Here is a 20,668-nt window from a genome sequence, read left to right on the forward strand (position 1 = left end):
ATTTAATATTTATGTTGCTCAAAAAATGACCAAAAATACTAAAAATTGTTAATTCCAATAATATTTCTTTTAATAATAATAATAATAATAATTATAATAATAATAATAATAATAATAATAATAATGTTTAATAGTTATTTTTATTAAAATAATATTTTGTTATAAAATTTAAACACTTTACAAATTTATTCTCCCATATAATCCATGTTACAAATACATTAATAGCAAGAATTTATATAAGTGTCCCATGATTTTGTTTCTTTTTTTTCTCAGATTACCGTTATTTATTAATAATTCAGGAGGTTTTGTTGATCCATCATTATAATGGATTTTAGTTTTGGGTATTACTCACTCAAAAATGATTAATAGGACTTTTTTTTGACATAAAAGGCCCATATAATATACACATATTTTTGGTCATGGCATTTCCTTTTTTGTCCTGCAATAATTACTAGTATTTATAACAATCAATCCCACTAAAAATCTGAATGCTCCTTTCCATATGTCATCTGTTTATAGGACAGTCAAATCTTGGTCATTTTTAGTCATTACAACCTTGGCCACCAGAGAATTTCCCTTATATTTGAGTGCACCACAATGTAGCCTTTTGTATGCGCTCGTGTGTACATATCAAAATGTTTGGGAGCCATAATTTGAAAACTAAATACTAAATAGTCATAACTCATAATTTCCTCTTTTTTTTTTCTTTTATATATATAAAAAAGAATTATATATATTAAGTTAAATAAAATGTCTTCCTATATTATTCGTGTATATGACTATGTATAATCGAAAAAGTGACCATACATAGAATCACTCGCAATTAAAACATAATAATTTAATATTCATTAATATAGTTGCATAAATCGTTTTAGCGTTAAATTTGACAACAAAAAAAAAAAAAAGAAAAAATTATCTTGAATCTAAGTTATAAGTAAAAAAATAACTTGAACAACTAGAATTATACATCACAACTTAGGGAAAGAAGTAGCTTACAATTGTAAATTGACCAGAGTGCTACTACGACCGTTAGAAGTTAATATAATCAAATATATTATCATATTATGGATAGGACAAATGACTAGTTTTGTTGCTCATGTAAATGTTGATGTTGTTGTTGAAGGCTAACTAATTTATAATATGCTCCACTCTTGTTCTGTATCAGACTCGAATGAGTCCCTTGCTCAACTATTTTTCCATCGTCGACAACAGAGATTTGATATGCATTTCTTATTGTGGATAGCCTATGAGCCACCACAATTGTTGTTCTGTTGTTCATCAATTTGTCTAGAGCTTGTTGTACTACACGTTCTGACTCCACATCTAGTGCGCTCGTGGCTTCATCCAGCAACAAGATTGCAGGATTCTTCAATATGGCCCTCGCAATAGCTATCCTTTGTCTCTGACCACCAGATAGTTGAGCTCCTCTTTCCCCTACTTTGGTGGAGTATCCCTCAGGAAGACCACTTATGAAGTTATGAGCATTTGCAAGCTTAGCTGCTTCAACTACTTCTGAATTGGACGCTTCTTCCTTTCCATAAAGAATATTCTCATAAATAGATGTTGCAAAAAGTACCGGTTCTTGTTGCACAAAACCAATGTGTTTCCTAACAGATTTTAAATTAAGATTCCTTATGTCTTTTCCTGCAAGATAGATAATGAATCATCATTGTAGGAACTTAGGACAATGATTTCACTAACAATTATGATAAGTAACCACCAGCAGCAGCAAGGCTACTGATGAGACATTAAATTTTGTATATATCTTAATTACCATCAATCATCACCCTTCCAGATGTTGGATCATAAAATCTGAGTATAAGAGAGATGACGGAGCTTTTCCCGGAACCACTGTGCCCCACCAAGGCAACAGTCTTCCCTGAAGGAACTCTCATATTGAAATCATTAAAAACAACCACATCTGGCCTTGAAGGGTATCGGAAATGGATATTTTTTAGCTCAATTGTTCCTTCCACTGTATGCAACTCTTCTCCCACATCTCCCTTTATTCCTGTCCTTCTATCCATCACTTCAAATACTGATGCAGCCATTTGATTTCCTTTTAGCATATCTGGTGCCAATGCCAAAGTCTCCCCCATGGCCAGTGCGGTTACGATCAAAACCATGAACGACTTCATAACTGATTTAAAGCTAGAAAGCTCCTTCTGCATCAAAACTGATCCGTACCTGTGAAAGGTATACAATGCAAATGTCAGCATAAATCCCGCTTTTAACATACTACATGTAACATAACATCGAAGATATTTAAATAATGTACCATAAGGCAAGGCCATAAGAAGAGAAAATAAAGAACTGGGATATGCCATAGAATATGCCAGCAATTTGGCCTCGTTTGAATGAACGCTTGGATGGTTCAACAAGCTCTTGAGCATAAAGGTGGATGACTTTTTCTTCACAACAAAATGCTGCAACAGTACGGATATTACTCACAGCCTCCCCCGCCAACATGTTGGCTTTTAGATATGCTTTGCTCAGGTTTCCACCAAAGCCTTTCATAAAAAGTTTCTGAAATCATAGAAGAAATTATGGAGATCCAAGAAATGAACCAAAATCTTAATAATGTCAAAAAACATGGAACAAGATTAACAAACCTCACTGATGTGACCACTGACGATCAAAGGATATGTAGCCAAGACAACAAGCGTAACCCTCCAGTTCAAAATGAAGGCAATAATAAATGAAGTAACAATCAGACCAACATTCTGAAAGAGAATTGTAGATCGATCAACAACAATAGTTCTTAATAAAGTCGCATCAGCCTCTAAACGTGATGAAAGCATAGAACTTGTGTTGCTAGTATCATCAAACCAGGCAATTTCATTTTTCAAAACAGCTGCAACCAGATGAGTGAGGGAAGTTAAATGAAGTTTTAACCAATGATTGCTAAATAATATGGTTCATCTTTGCATACCTCAAGAGGAAAAATGTGTAGGACTTGTATAAAGTAAAGTGATTGCAATGCATGGTTTTAACTTAAAAAATTCAACAGTTAAAGTAAACTCATAAATCTACATTTCAGCGATAAACTTGAATGACAAGAAGAAGTTGATCACAAGTACCAGAAAACATTGTTTCTCTGACACGAAGGGTAAGCCGCTCGCCCATGATTCCGAAAGACAGATGTTCGATGGTATAAGCAGTAACGGCTAAAATTGCTGCCCCGCAGAAGAGGAAAGCTATTTTCCTAATTTCACGACGCGTTGCATTCCAGTCCATGTAGTATGCTACAAGTGCATGAGTTATTCCGAGAGCAAAAAGTGGCATCAGGGCACCAGCAATAAATGCACCCAAGGTTCCAAAAACTCCATAATACCAGTCAGGACCAACCATGGAATATAGTCTCCTTATCGAGACATGGCTTGAGTTGTTTCTAATACTGCTTTCTCCTTCATTAGAACCAAAATAGGCAACAGATTCTTTATCCGAATGAAAACTACCACCAAAGCTTGTTGTACGGGAAACGCTATAAACAATAAATAATCAACTTTAGTAGGTGCTTATCCTGGTGGACAGTGGAATATAGAAAAGAGTTGCATTATCTTTGATTACAATGACTAAATACTATCTGGCGTAGCGGGTTTTTAAGGTTTAATTACCTAAATTCTTATAACTGCTATGAATTACGTAGGTACCTGGATGTTTGTCCCATGCTAGAATCCACACGAGGGTGGTGTTGCAAAGAGGCTGACTCCTGGATTTCAACAAGAGATGCATATACACCATTTGGGTTAGAAATGAGCTCCTCGTGGTTGCCAGTTTCCACAATCTTTCCTTGCTGAACAACCGCGATAATATCTGCATTCTTAATGGTAGAAAGCCTATGTGCCACTATCACGGTTGTTCTACCAACCATCACTCGATCAAGTGCCTCCTGTACACTCTTCTCTGACTCCGCATCCAGAGCGCTCGTTGCTTCATCTAATAAAAGTATTGATGGATTCTTGACAATAGCTCGAGATATTGCAATCCTTTGCTTCTGTCCACCTGATAGTTGAATCCCTCTTTCACCAACCTGCAAGATTAATTTCATTATTATATTAGAAACGTCCTACTCTTAGCTTCCTCCAGCCTCTAGCCAGGTCTACATGCATGCATATTACCTTTGTATCTAATCCATCCGGAAGATTGTTAATGAAAGTCTGAGCATCTGATAGCGTCACCGCATGATTTATTTCAGCAAGCGTTGCATCATCTTTTCCATACAGTATGTTATCCTTGATGCTTGTAGCAAATAGTGCAGGTTCTTGATTAACTAGCCCAATTTGCTGTCTAAGCCATCTGAGATCAAGTCCCCTAATATCGTGCCCGTCTAGTAGTATTTGACCAGAAAGTGGTTCATAGAAGCGCTCAATCAACGATATTATAGTGCTCTTTCCGGAGCCACTTCCTCCCACAAGGGCTACAATTTTGCCAGAAGGAATCTCAAGACAGAGGTTGTTGAAGATGGGTACATCAGGACGAGAAGGATAACTGAAACATACATCCTTAAATTGGATGTTACCCTCCAATTTGCTCAATCTTTGACCAAACTTGGAGCTGGTCTTGTTCACTGTGTCTCTTTCTATCATCTCAAAGATGGGATAAGCAGCTGCCCTTGCTCGGACAAAAGCAGAAATATCTGGTGCTGCCTGCCCAAGTGATCTGAAAGAGCAAAACATACATAAAAATGATCTCGATCTACCAAGGAACAAAACAAAAAGGCTAGACTTAGGCTTACAGGCTAGAGATAACAACGTTGAGCATCGTAGTGAAAGAGACGCCGCCATTGGCAATATTCTTGTGAACAACGATGCTAGTGAACCAAACAAGCAGAGCCCAGGAGAGGAAAAGGACGCAATGCATGGAGCCTAGTCCCAGACCCTTTGCCAAACCTGCTTTATAGCCATTTCTATAGGTGTTGATGAGAGCCGCTCTGTATGATCTCACTGCCCTTTCTTCTCCTGAAAATGCTTGTACTGTTCTCACATTGGCTATCACCTCTTGAGCGATCCCACCAGCCTTTACATAGGCTTTGCGAACTCTGGCAACTAGCCCAAATGTGACATATGCATAAGCACCTCCAGCAAGTGCAATTAAGGGTACAATTCCAAGTGTCACTAAACTGATCTGCCACACTTTCACAAATCCAATGGCAAACCCCGCTGCAAATCTGCTTATGTAATGCATCAAATTTCCTACCTTCTCGGATAGTGCATCTTGGACAACAATAATGTCACTTGTAATGGCAGATATAACATCTCCGGTTGATGCATCTGTATCAAATAAAGTAATATCTTGATTCAGCATTGATCTTAAATAAGCCATCCTCATCTTCGCTGCCTGACGTTCGCCCGTGTGCATCCAACAAGCAACCTCTGCATATCTCTCAGAATTAAGCAAATAAGATTTATCTACGAGAATTGCACTTTACTTGGGTATTAATGAAGTCATGAAATAAGTTCATACCTGTCCAAGACGCAAACAGTATTACTATACTTAGATACACAAAATCCAATGAGTACTGCAAAACATCGCAGCAAACAAGTATTATTATTTTTATTTTGCATATACATACATTGATACATATAAGAAACAAGCATGTTTAGCACTAGCAAAAGACCAACAGACACTTCTAAGTGAAGTCTAACCGTTGTTTGACAAGGTCTGCTGAGTGATACCGACCAACTAACTAGCTAGCTAACCAATTCAAATGATGAAAAATTAAAGTAGATATTGAATGTAATGATGATGTATGTGATAAATTCTGCTTTGGCAATGCAGAATTTGAGGTTCAAGGGGAACTGAGAGAATTGCTAGTGAAGTTTGTGAATCTGAAAATGAGCATTGAAATCATGGAGGGCCTCAACTACAGAACCAGTTTTCAGCTGCTTATACCAACTAACTGCACATTAACTATAGCTAACCAACTACCTTCAACTCTGGTTAGCTTAAGTTACCTCAGCTTTTAACAAACTTTACCAGCTGGCATTGCTGAAATAACTAACTATTAATTTCGAAAAATGTAACTAACATAACTACCAGCTAACTTCTGACCTTCTATAGTAACTAACATGATGTCCAAAATAGAAAACGTGAATATACACAAGGATATATTATAGTTCAGCACAAACCTTGGCAACTCGATGGGAAGTTTCTTTGGGAGAAAGGTAAGCTAAGCCAGCCACATTGATCATCTTTCCAAAGAAAATAAAGAAGACAGGCACAGAGGCACCATGAACACATGCCCCAATGGATCCAATAGCCATCAAGACACAATCATAGAAGTCAGCAAACGAGAAGAGCTTGTGTAAAGGAACCCTCTGTTCCTTTCTACTCTTTCCTGCTTCCTTCTTTATCTCTTCATTTGCTGCCTCATCAATTGCCGAGGCACCAGAGAACGATTCCTCCTGCTCTGACATATAAATTGAGAGCTATAAACTCGTACAATTGCAAGAGGCTGCTGTGACAACAAATGTGACTATATCAGTTGTGCAGAAGGAGAAGATTTTCTTAAATTCATGCTACCAACGTATGTACTGAAAAAACTAATATGAGGATATCAATGGTAGTGTACAAATGCAAAATAAACTAAGCGAACTTAATCTGAAAAAAGGTTTGATGTTTGAGCGTGGTTACGGTGCCTTCGATCTCTGATCTTCTCTGGCGAACCACAAGACACGAGGCACAAGCTAAGAGGTTATGTTTGTGTATTTGTCTTGAGGATTAGTGATGACGAGCCATTATTATTGTTGTAGCGAGCAGATTTACACCATCTCCCTCTTGCATTGAGAAAAAGGAATGAATGGAATTCGCTTTAATAGCAGAGCATTTACATATATAAGAGAATGGATTAACCATAGCCGCTTAATTTGTCTGTACGTACTTAGTTATACTTAGTGAAGAAGAAAATCATATGGGTAAGAAAGATCGAAATTAAGTTTAGATGATTCATGCAACAGTTAAGTACCATTGTCGTTTTTTGCGCGTTCTTTCTTAAATTTTAAGCAATAATTTATGACTCTGGTTCAACTTATTGCTAACGCATAATAATCACATGTCATACATTATCTGATTATCATATATTGCCTCGAATCGTCTATCATATATATTAAACACAGCAGCCACATACCATCGGTATAGAGATCATCTGATCAAATGATTTCATCGTATTAAAATTTTTCTTATGAAAATAATATAAATTTTAAAAATAATGTGACGTTTGATTTTGCAAAAACAAGGACATGTAGTGAAAACAGTGATGTGGCATCTTCTCAAAATTCTAACTTGTTTAAAACATTTGTTGGCTTTTCAATAAAAATCATATTCATCTCTCCATGTTTACTTTGAAGAAAAAACAAGTAATACTTGTCTTTGTTTTTTCTGGATAGATCGAAAAAAACACGTAATTCTAACTTGTCTTTCACAAACTCATCCACACTACCCACTCATACACCCAATATTTTTAAAGATTTCTATTTACTACTTGGTTTTGCCAAAATTCAAACCCAAATGTAGCATTTTAAAAAATATGCTAATATACAGCTGCTTGTCTTGTTCAATTTATAGGTAAAAATGATAGCGATTAAATCAAATCTTTAAACTACATGAAATCGTAGTTAATAAAAAAGATTTTTGGTAGTGTGAAATATCATAAATCACAACAGCAGCTCATCAATTATTAGATTTTAGTTTATGAGCGCCACTAAGTGTTCATTTCTCTTTCGAATTACTTATAAAAATGAATTTCAGAAAAATAACAATCAATTTACTCCTTACGTCTCTATCTTATATTCAAATTTGATCTCTAAATTTTGAAATAAATTAATTTGGTCATATTAAATGTTTTACCATCCTGTTTTTTTTTACTAAGATAATATAATTCTTGACAAAAAAAAAGTCAATTTCAATCTTTGTCTTTGATCTGTGTGAGATAATTCAGTCTTTTAAACACTAAAGAAAGTTGCTGATCTGACACATTAAGCTAGTGAGGTGAACGTTAAGTATCAACACGGATGGTTAGAAAAGGATAGGTGTCGATTTGTTTCAAAACTCAAATTGGTCAGGTCTATTTCTTCCTATTTATTCGTACAAAACGACGTAATTTTAACACCAAATTGATCAGGAGTATATTTGTCTTAAAAAATTTTGATTCAATATTTTTAAAAATTTTTTATTGTTGTGATATTTAGAGCATTTTTAATAATGGAGAATTTTTAAAGTATCATTTTTAATAGTTTTAAGAAGTAAATTGATTTAAAATTGAAATCTGCATTGGAGTTATCACCTTAGTGATGCGGTGTCACCTTAACGAAGAACCAATAAAATTTTGTCACTCGTATAATTATGTTAATAAAATAATTAAAAAATATAAAATTCTAATTGAATTGAAACTAAGCATTAGAGAGACAAGCTTCACTACTTTTAATTTTAAATCACTATTTATGACAAATAATCTCACAAATATTTTAAATAAAATTGAAATTGAAACTAACATTGGAGATACTCTTATTATATTAGTAGTTTTTCAATAAATATTTTATTATATGATATGATGAATATAAACTAATTAATAATATTTAATATATTATTATAGATATTAAATAAGTAAAAAATAATTGAAAGGATTAAATAATAAACCTAATTATCTTTTTAATCTTATAAAATTGACATTAGTGAACTTTTTTATATTTCATAAATAGGTATTTTTCTCTCTTAATTATTAATTTTTATTTTCATTTTTACGCACTTATTTGATTTTATATTTTTTTTAATGTACAAATAATATTTTTGAAAAAAAAAAGCTTTTACAAGGATACGAGATTTAATGCCGAATAGGGATTGTTTCGAAGGTTACCTGAAACTGGGTTGCTTTTGGACTTGTAAGTGAGGCCCAAATCTTCAACGGAATGAGTTCCGACTTGTCCCACATCCAGTACTCGTCGTCCAAGTTGTTTGTGAGAAGGTGGGGGTGATACCTACAAAACACTTCAATGCTTAAGTCAGCAAGAGTTTTAGCAGGTTTAAGTGTATTGAAACTTGACTGTACCTGAATGTGTCAGGGTATTTGTCACGACCCAAAATGAGTCATGACCAGCGCTCAGAAAAATAATCCTATAGCAAGCCTAACATACTCAAATATAAGTTGAATAAGCAATTTACAAATATTTTACAAGTTTTAAAATAAATAATTATATATTTTTAACAAAAAAATAATAAAATAAAATAACTAAAAATAATTGGATCCTGCCTGTGACATATGGAGCATACACTTCTAGGAATTTGACAAAGAATAGGTACTCATTGCAGACCCTTACTCTTGGATAGAAAGTCTCACATAGTCAAATATTTGTTCCTGAAAATTATTTTTAGAAAATGGGGTGAGTTTTGCAACTCAGTGACTAGACAATATATCTATAATCGATATGAGACCATATAAATATTATTATCAAAGTAATATTAATTAGAAAGTAATAGTTGATAATAATAGGTGAATTAATAAGGGAGTTCTCACAAAGAAATCAAATCAAAAGTCCACACATGGGCGGCTCCACCTCTATGGGTAGCCCTTTCTTCTTGTGTGTCCTAACAGAATAACAAATCTAACGTGTGGCCTATACGTTAGGCTAGCAACACCCTTGCTAGCTAGAGTATGAGTCAGATGCATCTAAGTTAACATCATAACCGCCGTTAACTACAGTTTTCTAATACGAGCCTCCCAAACCAATTCAAAACATATAATTTCAAATACAATAAATCTTTAATCTCTCAAATATATAAGGTATCGAATCAAATCAATCAGATAATACTTTCTTATCAGAAATCTTTTCAAATCATATTTTCTCAATTATAAAAACATATTTCATAATTTCAAAGTGAGTGCCAACAAATACTTTAATATTTCAAAAGTATATATTCAAATAAAATTAATATTCTAAAATAATATAAAGCTTTATCAAACATATATATAGTCTCATATAAAATTTCTAAAGTATGAATTTCATAAAATAATTATTCAACTATAATAAATCAATTATTCTAATCAAACCAAAGTTCTTCAATAATAGTTTTATAAATATAATTAAAAACTCATGATAGCATAAACCAAAAGCTTAACGGTTATAAATGTAAAGCCTACTCACAGCATGGTCCTAACGGACCGAAGAGACCAAACTCGGAGGGTCGAATTCAAGATAAGGAGGATTGAAGTAGAATAAAATGAATGAGCACAGAATTTGGACCGGAGTAGCGACAAAATGGAGCTGGTGGTAGTCCCGGGAATCTAAAACAGGCAAAACTAAAATCGAATTAAAATAAGGACAAGGCAGATTAAATGGTGGCATAATAGGACATGAAAGCTAGAGCAGAATAAAGGAAAAAGGATTGACCGGGATAATGACAGGAACAGTTCAGGTCCGGTGGCAATGACGACTTGGTTCAGGTACATCCGAACGGCGACAGAAACAACGCAGCAGCGGACAGTCCCTCCTTGACGTTTCTTGGTGGCAGAGGCGCGGCGGCCATAGTAGTAGCAGCAGTAGAGTTCCAACGGCGGCGGAACCTCCCTACGACCACTTCTCTCTCCACGCGCATTCTGTTTCTCTCCCAACGACAGATCTGGCGGCGTGAACCGGAGGCACGAACGGCGGCGATGGTGGCTGGGCTTGACGGCGACGACCCTTCCTGTGGCAGCTCTGGGTAGAACGGCGCGTCTTCCCTCGGTTTGCAAACCTCCATGGACACCGACACGGGACAGTGACGCCTCCTACTCCTTGCGCGGCTCTCTCTCCCTCGATTCTGGCCTTCTTCGCGACGACATGATAGTGGCGACGGTGGCAGTGATGCCCACCGGCACCACCTCCCTTCCTTCCTCTTCTCTTTCCTCTCCAGTTCTCCCCCTCTTCTCTTTTCCCTTTCTGTTCTTTTGTTTTGCTGTTAGAAGGGGTAAGGGTGGCTAAGGTTTTGGTGAGTGTGTGAGGGAGTGTGTTATGTCAAAATTAAGGTTAGAATTTTGGTTTCAAAAAAAAAAGAGAAGGGTATTATAGGGACTTTACAGTATTTATAGGAGATGAGCCAATAACCACCGCTGAAGTAGTTCCATTTCTTATGGTGAATAACCGCCCCCTTTATCTTAAGATTGTTGAGATTTCTCTTCTAGAAGTGGGTGAGAGATTCGGGGAAGTAGTTACTTTCGTGGGTAAGCATGAGCTGCCCGTTTTTGTTGAATCTGCCCTCCATAGGAGGTCGGGTGAGTGTTAGGGGGCCATCCTTGTAGTTAGGCCTTTCAACCTTATTGAGCTTGACTTATGTTTTGGGTCAGGGTATGAACAGTGCCCCTACTTGAGTCCGGCCTCTTCGCTGTGAGTCAGATTCAAGTATAGAGTAAGTCGGAGATGTTCAGGTTGGTATCTTCCTTCAAGTCAGAAACCGACGTGATTTCGAAGTAAAAACCGATGTGATTTTAGGTTGCCAACCGTCATGTCCGTTGGCTTTTCAAATTAACATGTGGGGGCAGTTACATTGGTAACAGCACACTCTTTAAATGAGTGGAACTTTTTACGATTTTATCCCTAGTGCCTTATAAATACTTTTCTCCTTTTTCTCTTTCTTCTTTTTTGTCTTCCTCTGTGAACTTTCTTTCTCTCTTTCGTGCTTTCTTTGTCTTCCTCCAGCATTTGGTGCCTCAAGGCGTTCGCTTCTCCTTTGTTAAAAACTCTCCTCCCTTCGTTCTTCTCCAAAGAAAGGTTAGTTTCTTACTGCTATACTTTTTATAGTGTTTCCACTGTTTTCATGATCTCTGCTTGATGGACTAGGTGTTTGTTAAGAGATTCTATGTAGTTTTTATGTATCTTTATTGTTGTTTCAGTGCTGTATGTATTAGGGACCTTCGCTTTTTCTTCAAAAGATTATTTCTTTGTGGTTGTGGGTTGCTCTTTTAAAGAAACTGTCTCTGTTTCGAACTTGTTTGTAATGACTCTTTTTCTTTTTGTGTAATGTAGGTATACAATCTATACGTCTCGTCCCTCTTTTTCCAAAATGTCTTTTGAGGGTTCCTGAGGATTTGTTGACATGGGTAGATGCCTTAGTTCGTTGCGAAATTCATTTAGTAGATAGTATTTTTGTGGATGAGTTTCGAAAGCACCATAGGCTCTATAGTTCTAGGGAGGACGAGGTGAAGTACGAGTTAGTTACCCCTGACCCAGAGGACCGAGTCTGCTTTGGCAAAGTTGTAGATTTTGAGTCCCCCTTCATTTTTATGTATGATTGTCTTTTCACCTGACTTAGGGTGACGATTCTTTTTTCTGATTTTGAAACCGAAGTCCTTTCTTACTGTACAGTTTCTCCTTCCAAACAACACCCAAATTCTTGGGGGTTCATGAAAATCTACCAGCTTATCAGTCACGAGCTTGGTTTTCTAATTTCTTTACGGGGTATTTTTCTTTCTGTTTCATCTTACCAAGCCTTTCAGCACTGCTTCTAATAAAAATAAGCAACAATGGGTTTCCTTCCGAGCCATTCAACGTCGGAAAGTCTTTTCTAGTTTTGACAAATCCTTCCATGATTTTAAGAATTTTTTTTTCAAAGTTCGAGCCGTAGAGGGTCACCATCCATTTTTTCTAAACGAGAATGATGATGAGCCTCGCTTCCCACTATACTGTGTAGAGGGAGCCTCTGTTGAAAAATATAATTTGGTAGATTTGGATGAAGTCAAAGAGGCTGTAGCCAAATTCTTCCAAGAGGCTTGCGGATAGTCTCTAAACCTCGACACCAAAAAATTTCTTATCAGGACCCTGAGCTATGTCCGTACCGAGCTAGGTGGCCTCCCTTTTTTTAATTTGGTAGGTAATTATTTGTTTCTCTGACTTGTTTATTGATGTCCTTTCATTTTCTTTTGTAGAAAAAATGACAAGCGGGTCTAAAGCATACCAGAAGGTCCAGGAGGCAAAGAGAAATGCCCGTTCCCGAGCTACTCAACTGTAGGAGCGTAGCAAGTTGGATACACCCTCTCCAACTAAGTCTGATTCAGGGACATCCTCCTCTTAGAGCAAGTCAATAAACCCTCCTCTTCCTTCTCCTCTTCCATCTCCTTCTTTAGTTCTTACTCCTCTAGTCCCTCTCTTCTCAAAGCTGGCCTCTAAAAAGAGGAAGGCTTTGAAATCCAGCATCCTTAGTATTGATGATAATGGATTTGATGGGTTAAAATTTTGTGAGAGGCACATTCTTCCCTATAGTTTTATTGCTATGGATGACGCTTCTATCAAAAATCACCTTAAAGTCTTAATCTGGGAGGAATCCGGACTGCTGGAGTATGCTCTACCCTCTTTAAAGAGTTTGAGAAAGCTCCTATGAATACTACTAAGCATTCCTTGGAGGCCCTTAAGGCTGAGGTGGCCACTCTTAGGGAGGCTGAGAAAGGGTTGGAAGAGGAGAAAATAAGTTTGGAGGCCGAGCTCTTCAAAGCTCGGGATAGGGAAAGGGAGTCTGCTGCTTCCTGTGCTTTGGCTGAAGGGTTACTGAAAAAGGCTCAAGAGAATCATCCTAGGGTCTTTAGGGAGAATCTGGAGCTGAAGAGGCAAATAGAGCAGCTCAGGGAGAGTTATATAGATTTGGAGGAGTCGGTTGCTAAAGGGATGAAGGAGGAGTTTGAGGTGTTGAAGAATCAGGTTCGGGTTCTTGCTCCCGACCTTGACTTGTCTCCCCTTCACCCTGACAAAATTGTGGTTAAGGGGGAGATCGTCTTTCCTCCTCAGTCTCCTACTGACTCGGAGCTAAAAATTGCTGGGCAACGTCCGGTGGAATCTCCTCCCCGAGAAGTTACTACCTCGTTAGCCCGAGGGCATGCCCTCTAAAGAGATTCCTCCGACCCTTCAGACTTCCGCTGCTAATCCGACCTCCTCTCCAGCTGATGACCAGGATCCTCTTATTGGCCCTATTTAATATTTTTATTAAGGCCTGGCTTGTGGGACCTTTTTTATGAACAATTTTATGTATATTTTGAATATTTTTTTGGTATGTTTACTGCTGACATTGATCCTTTTTGAAAGGATTTTTTAACAACTATTATTTCATTTATTTATCTTTTTTAATAGGATTTATCCTTTGCTCTTAAGTGGTTGTTGGTAATTTTGAAAGGTTTTTGAGTTTTCCTTCAAAGATTTATTACGTGGTCTTGATTGTGCAGTGGTTATGGAGTTGATGAGGCTCTTTAATAGTATTTGATGAGGCTCCTTTGAAGCTCCTTAGCATTTTATCCTTTCTTTTTAGGATTTCATTAGGCTCGTCTTCGTAACAATGCTCATTTATTACTGCTTATGAGGCTTTGATGTAACCCTTCATTAAGTATCTTATATTTCTCAAGGTTTTTCTCTTCTGTTAGGCTCTTTGAGAGGCTTTCATGAAAGCTTTTGGATAGCCTTTACCTTGGATTTTTTCAAGGATTTTCCTTTTCTATTACTTAGTGTGAGCGCTCAACTTAATTTTATTATTGAGTTGTTTTCAAGAGTTAGGCTATTTTTGCGATATATTTTGTTTTGCTTGAGCGCTTACCGACTTATAAGTTGTTTACATCTGATTTTCATATGATCGTCTTTTATACCCTCTTTACACTGACTTGTACCTCATCGCTTCATCTTGCCGACCACATAGGTTGGGCAACAAATTTTTGCATTTTTTCGAGCTTAATTCAATGCGTGTCGTAGAAATAATAATGGAATTGAAAAAGGAAATATTGTTTTATTAAGAAACCTATGTTACAAGAAATGCTTTTGCTTCTAAGAGAATTCAGTTCTTGCCCTTAGCCCCCGCTTTGATGCCTCATTAAAACCCTCTTCAGGAAAACCCTTCTCGGAAAAAATCATGAAGTCGGAAAAAAGAGTACATCATGAAATGGAGTACGCTTCTAGCTATAATATCTCTTTAAGTTGCAAGCATGCCACGACCTGGGAAGCTCGGCTCCACTCAAGTCGGATGCCTTGTAGTAACCTTTTCCCAAGACTTCAGTTACCTTGAAAGGGCCTTTCCCGTTTACAGCAAGCTTTCCTTCGCCCGACTTGTTTTCTCCGATGTCATTTCGTATCAGGACTAGGTCATTTGTGGTGAAGCTTCTTCAAATGACATTTTGATTGTATTTACTTGCCACCCTTTGCTTGAACGTCGCTTGTCTTATCTGTGCTTGTTCTCGGACTTCTGGAAGCAATTCGAGTTCTTCTTTTTGGGCTTGGACGTTGCCGACTTCATCATAAACTTTCACCCTTGGACTTTGATCATTGATCTCTACTGGGATCATATGGCTTCTATTCCATATGCAAGTCGGAAGGGTGTTTCTCCAGTCGTGGAGTGAAGTGTTGTTCTATAAGCCCATATAACTTTATTGGCAACTTCAGCCTGCCCATTGGCTTGAGGATGCTCAACTGATGTGAATTGATGCTTGATTTCCATACTGGTAACTAGATTTCTGAATGTTGCATGGGTGAACTATGTACCATTATCTGTGGTAATGGAGTGAGAGACTCCAAATCGGGTAATAATATTCTTTTACAGGAACCTCCAACTTCTTTGAGCTGTGATAGTGGCCAGTGACTCTACTTCTATCCACTTGGTGAAGTAATCCACTCCCACAATTGGGTATTTGACCTGTCCAGGAGCTTGGAGAAAGGATTCGAGTAGGTCCAATCCATATTTTGCGGAGGCCAGGGAGAGGTTACACTAATGAGCTCTTCGAGAGGAACGAAGTGGAAGTTCTCATGCATCTGATAGGGTTGGCACTTTTTAATGAAGTCGGTGGTGTCCTTTTGTAAGGTCGACCAAAAGAACCCAGCTCGAATCACCTTCCTGGCTAAAGACCTTGCTCCGAGGTGATTCCCACAAATGCCATTGTGCACTTCTTCCAAGACTTCCTCTATCTTAGAGGTCGGGACACACTTTAACAATGATGTAGATACCCTTCTTTTATAAAGGACATTTTGTACCAAAGTGTAGTTCTGCACTTCCTTCCGAATTTCTTGGCTTCTGTTCCTCGAGAAGAACGTCGAATTTTAGATATTCAACTAAAGGGGTCATCCATCCGAGGTATAAGCCCGAAATAGGAAAGACATCCTGTTTGTTATCTGTCTTCGTGACTGAGGGCTCCTGGAGAGTCTCTTGTATCAAACTTCTATTATTTCCTCCAGGCTTGATACTTGCTAACTTAGAGAGAGCATCAGCTCTACTATTGAGTTCCCGAGTTATGTGCCTGACCTCGGTTTCAAGAAATTACCTAAGATGCTCAAGTGTTTTTTCTAGGTACATTTTCATATTAGGATATTTTGTCTGGTATTCTCCATTGATTTGGGAAGTTACTACTTAGGAGCCACTGAAGACTATTACTTTGGTCGCACCAACTTCTTTAGCAAGTTTCAAACCTGCTATTAAAGCTTCATATTCGGCCTGGTTGTTGTAAGTAGGAAATTCAAACTTCAGGGAGACCTCTATTTGAGACCCCTCTTCACTCACTAAGACGATGCCAGTGCCACTTCTAACTTTATTAAAGGATCCATCTACATAAAGACTCCAGGTAGTAGAGGCTTTATTTTTGTCGCCTGTGTATTCTGCCAGGAAGTCTGTAAGGAATTGGGCATTAATTATTGTCCGAGTTTCGTATCTCAAGTTGAACTCGGATAACTCTATAGCCCATTGAACCATTCGACCTGCATTGTCTGTTTTCTAAAGAATTTTCTTCATGGGCTAGTTTGTTCGGACTCTTATGGTGTGAGCCTGAAAGTAAGGTCGAAGTCTCCTGGATGCCAGAATTAAGGCATATGTAAATTTTTATATTTTTTAATACCTCAACTCGAGTCCTTGTAAGACTTTACTAGTGAAATAAACTGGATGCTGTCCGACTTCATCTTCTCGAACTAGTGCTGATGTTATTGCTTTCTCAACGACAGTTAAGTATAGTACGAGGTCCTCTCTCGTTCTAGGCCGGGTAAGGACTGGTGGCTGACTCAAGAATTTCTTGAATTCTTGAAAAGCTTTTTTACACTCAGGGGTCCACTCACATTGGCACCCTTTTCTTAATAGAGAAAAAATGGCAACAATCTTAAGGCTGATCCCGCCAGAAATCTGGATAAAGCTGCAAGTCGGTCATTCAACTGCTGAACTTCTTTTTGGCAGGTCGAACTCCTCATTTCTAGGATTGCTCTACATTTGTCAGGGTTAGCCTCGATTCCCCTCTGTGTGAGCATAAATCCTAAAAATTTCCCTGCCTCTACTACAAATGTGCACTTTGCGAGATTTAATCTCATCCCATGACTTCTTATAGTTTTGAAGACCTGTGAGGGGTCGGTCAGGAGATTTGCATCCTCCTTAGTTTTTACCAACATGTGATCCACATATACTTTTATTGGGTTTCTAAGGTGAGGCCCAAACATATTATTCATCAACCTTTGATATGTGGCACGTATATTTTTTTACCCAAATGGCATGACCACGTAGTAATAGTTTGCTCTGGGTGTGATGAACGATGTCTTCTCCTGATCTAATTTATACATCAGAATTTGGTTGTATCCCGAGTAGGCATCCATGAATGATAGGTGCTGGTATCCCGAGTTGGAGTCCACCAAAGCAACTATATTGGGAAGTGGGTATGGGTCCTTTGGACATGCTTTGTTGAGGTTAGTGTAGTCAACACACATTCTTCACTTCCCGTTTTGCTTTTTTACCAACACTACGTTTGCTAGCCATGTTAAATATTTGACTTCCCTAATGAATCTGGCCTCTAACAAAGCTTGAACTTACTCTTCTACCACCTGAGCTCGTTCTAGTCTGAGCTTTTGTCTTCTTTTTTGGATAGGTCAGAACCTGGGATAGACCGCCAACTTGTGTGTCATGAGTTCGGGGTCTATTTCGGTCATGTCGGCAGCCTTCCCAGCAAAGAGATCGGAATTCTCCTTTAGGAGTTGTTCATACCCTGGGTCAAGATGACCGACCCGGGATGTTCGACAGACAAAGCGACCGATCTCTTCAGGTCAGGACAACTCAACCTCTTCCCAAAGATCTCGGTCAAGTCCCTACGTAAGCCCAAGGAAGAGCCCAAATAGAGGAACACGTCCCAAATCCTAAAGCGGCCCAAGCCTACAGCGAGAAGGGCGGTTCCCTTAAAGATAAGATGACCTCACTTAAAGATAAAAGATAAGATAAGATAACTAACTTATCTTATCCACAGAAGGCCATATCTCACCATTATAAATACACTGGAGCACCCAGGTATAACTCATACTCTGATTCTACTCAATACCTGCTTAATCCCCTTGCTAACTTAAGCATCAGAGTCCCCTGCAGGTACCCCCCACTCTTCGGCGGCAAAGGATCAGCAGCACATTCAGTCCAACAAGTCGGACGCACCAGCTCCGGCTGTTATTCACCAGCCGGACACATCAGTTCCGACCGGCACAGAAGATCTCGTCCGAGGTCGACCTACAATTTCAGGTAACCCTCGGAACATTGGCACCGTTGCCGGGGAACCTGGAAGTCATCCTATCACCATGGCGAACGACCATGACAACGGCCACGATTCAGGTTTGGAGGATCGGACACCGCACAAAAACGCGGATGTCACACTACAAAACACTCTGGAAACCAACAAAGACAAAGACTCACCAAATTCAAGGGCAATAGAAGGCTCCTGGATCGCCTAAAACAACTGGAAAAAGAAACCCAACAACAACGGGAAATTGGAAGAGATCTCCAAAAAGAGGTGCGGCGACGTCGAGAGTTGGAAGAAAAACTACAACAATTGGAAGCCGATCTCAAATTAAAAGCCCCCCGGACTAATCTCGAGGAAAATTTACGCAAAGACCAAGACCCGTGCACCAGGGAAATCATGAAAACCAAAATTCCAAAAGACTTCAAACTCCCAGATATGACCCTGTATGATGGCACCACGGATCCCAACCACCACCTCAGCAACTTCAGAAGTAGAATGTACCTCACTGACGCCCCAGATGCTGTTCACTGTAAGGCTTTTCCAACAACTCTCACAAAGACAGCAATCCGATGGTTCGACAACCTACCCCCGAAGTCCATCTCAAGCTTTGATGAGTTAGCTAAAAAATTCCTAGCTAGATTCTCCATTCAGAAAGATAAAGCCAAGCACGCCCCCAGTTTACTAGAGATCAAACAAGGAGATCGGGAGAGCCTCCACAACTACATGGAGAGATTCAACAAAATATGCATGGACATACAAAGCTTACCAACGGAGGCCGCCATCATGGGACTCATCAATGGCCTACGAGAGGGACCTTTCAGCCAATCTATATCAAAAAAGTACCCGACCTCCTTAGACAAAGTGCAGGAGCGGGCAGAAAAGTATATCAACATGGAGGAAAACGCTCGGTTAGGAGAAACCTCAAAATCGGGGGCTTCCTACCGAGACAAAGACAAGGAACCCAAAAGAAAAGGAGATCGACAAGGGGAGAAAATAAAAAAATACCATAACTACACCCCTCTCAGGGCATCCCTGGTCGAGATATACAAAGAAGTCTGCCATACGGAAAAAATCCCCCCAGCACGACCGCTCAAAGGCAAAAGGGGAGGAGGAAACCGAAAGGAATATTGTGAATACCATCAAGTCCGAGGACACTCCACAAACGAATGCTTCGACTTAAAAAATATCATAGAAAAATTGGTGAGAGAAGGAAAATTAGATCGATTCCTGGCCACCCGAGATGATAAAAGAAAGAGACGAAGGGATGAAGATACCGAACGAACAGAACAATCACCTCGGACACCAAAAAAACATGTTCACATGATACACGGTGGATTCACAGCAGGTGGGATCTCCAAATCCTCTCGCAAAAGATGTCTCAAAGAAGTATATCATGTCAAAGAAGAAGAGAAAGCACTCAACATTCCGGCAATAACATTCACTAAAGAGGACGCATCCGGCATCATCACTGAACACGATGATCCCATGGTTATCACCATTATATTGCCAAACGCCAACCTACACCGCACATTAATAGACCAAGGGAGTTCTGCCGACATCTTATTCAAAACAGCCCTTGATAAACTCGGCTTGGAAGAAAAAGAACTTAAAGCATATCCAAACAGCCTGTTTGGGCTAGGAGATACCCCGGTTCGACCACTCGGATACATACCACTACACACAACCTTCAGAAAAGGGAACCAATCCAGGACCCTCAAAATAGACTACATCGTAGTCGATGTAAGTTCAGCTTACAACGCTCTCATAGGATAGACAACACTCAATCAACTCGGCGCAATAGTCTCAACCCCACACCTATATATGAAGTTCCCAACCCCAAAAGGGATAGCCACGATAAAAGCATACCAGAAGACGGCACGTCGCTGTTATAACGAAAGCCTAAACCTCAGAGGCAAAGGAGAAGAGTTCCACACAATCGAGCTGGGCGGAGTTCACCGACGAGAAGAACTTCGTCCCCAGCCAGAAGGCGAGATAGAAAAGATTCAGATCGGGGATACCTCGAAAAAAACAACCAATATCGGCACAATCCTAAAAGGATATTTAAAAGAATTACTAATACAATTCTTGCGAGATAACGCCGATCTCTTTGCATGGAAAGCCGCAGACATGCCAGGCATAGACCCTAAGCTAATGTGTCATAAGTTGGCAGTTTATCCAGGATCTCGACCGGTGCAACAGAGACGAAGA

General features: G+C 38.8%; 1 protein-coding gene across 4 annotated transcripts; it reads right to left on the reverse strand.

The window, feature by feature from the left end:
* Window positions 1-823: 823 nt before the first annotated feature.
* Window positions 824-6,805, reverse strand: LOC112798150 (ABC transporter B family member 2). Of its 4 annotated transcripts, none has more exons than XM_025841352.3 (11): window positions 6,637-6,805; window positions 6,132-6,460; window positions 5,467-5,521; window positions 4,739-5,375; window positions 4,122-4,662; window positions 3,654-4,033; window positions 3,081-3,484; window positions 2,613-2,854; window positions 2,279-2,526; window positions 1,775-2,187; window positions 824-1,644 (listed from the first exon to the last, which is right to left on the reverse strand). In XM_025841352.3, the coding sequence occupies exons 2-11, from the start codon at window positions 6,417-6,419 to the stop codon at window positions 1,082-1,084; spliced, it is 3,771 nt and encodes a 1,256-aa protein (XP_025697137.1). In that variant the 5' UTR covers window positions 6,420-6,460; window positions 6,637-6,805; the 3' UTR covers window positions 824-1,081. The 4 variants fall into 4 exon arrangements, with proteins under 4 accessions (XP_025697137.1, XP_072094066.1, XP_072094062.1 ...); XM_072237965.1 differs by having other exon boundaries at window positions 6,132-6,457; window positions 6,642-6,804; XM_072237961.1 differs by having other exon boundaries at window positions 6,599-6,804.
* Between the last annotated feature and the right edge of the window lie 13,863 nt (window positions 6,806-20,668).

The sequence above is a fragment of the Arachis hypogaea genome, chromosome 1 (assembly GCF_003086295.3).
Source record: "Arachis hypogaea cultivar Tifrunner chromosome 1, arahy.Tifrunner.gnm2.J5K5, whole genome shotgun sequence".
Lineage (NCBI taxonomy): Eukaryota > Viridiplantae > Streptophyta > Magnoliopsida > Fabales > Fabaceae > Arachis > Arachis hypogaea.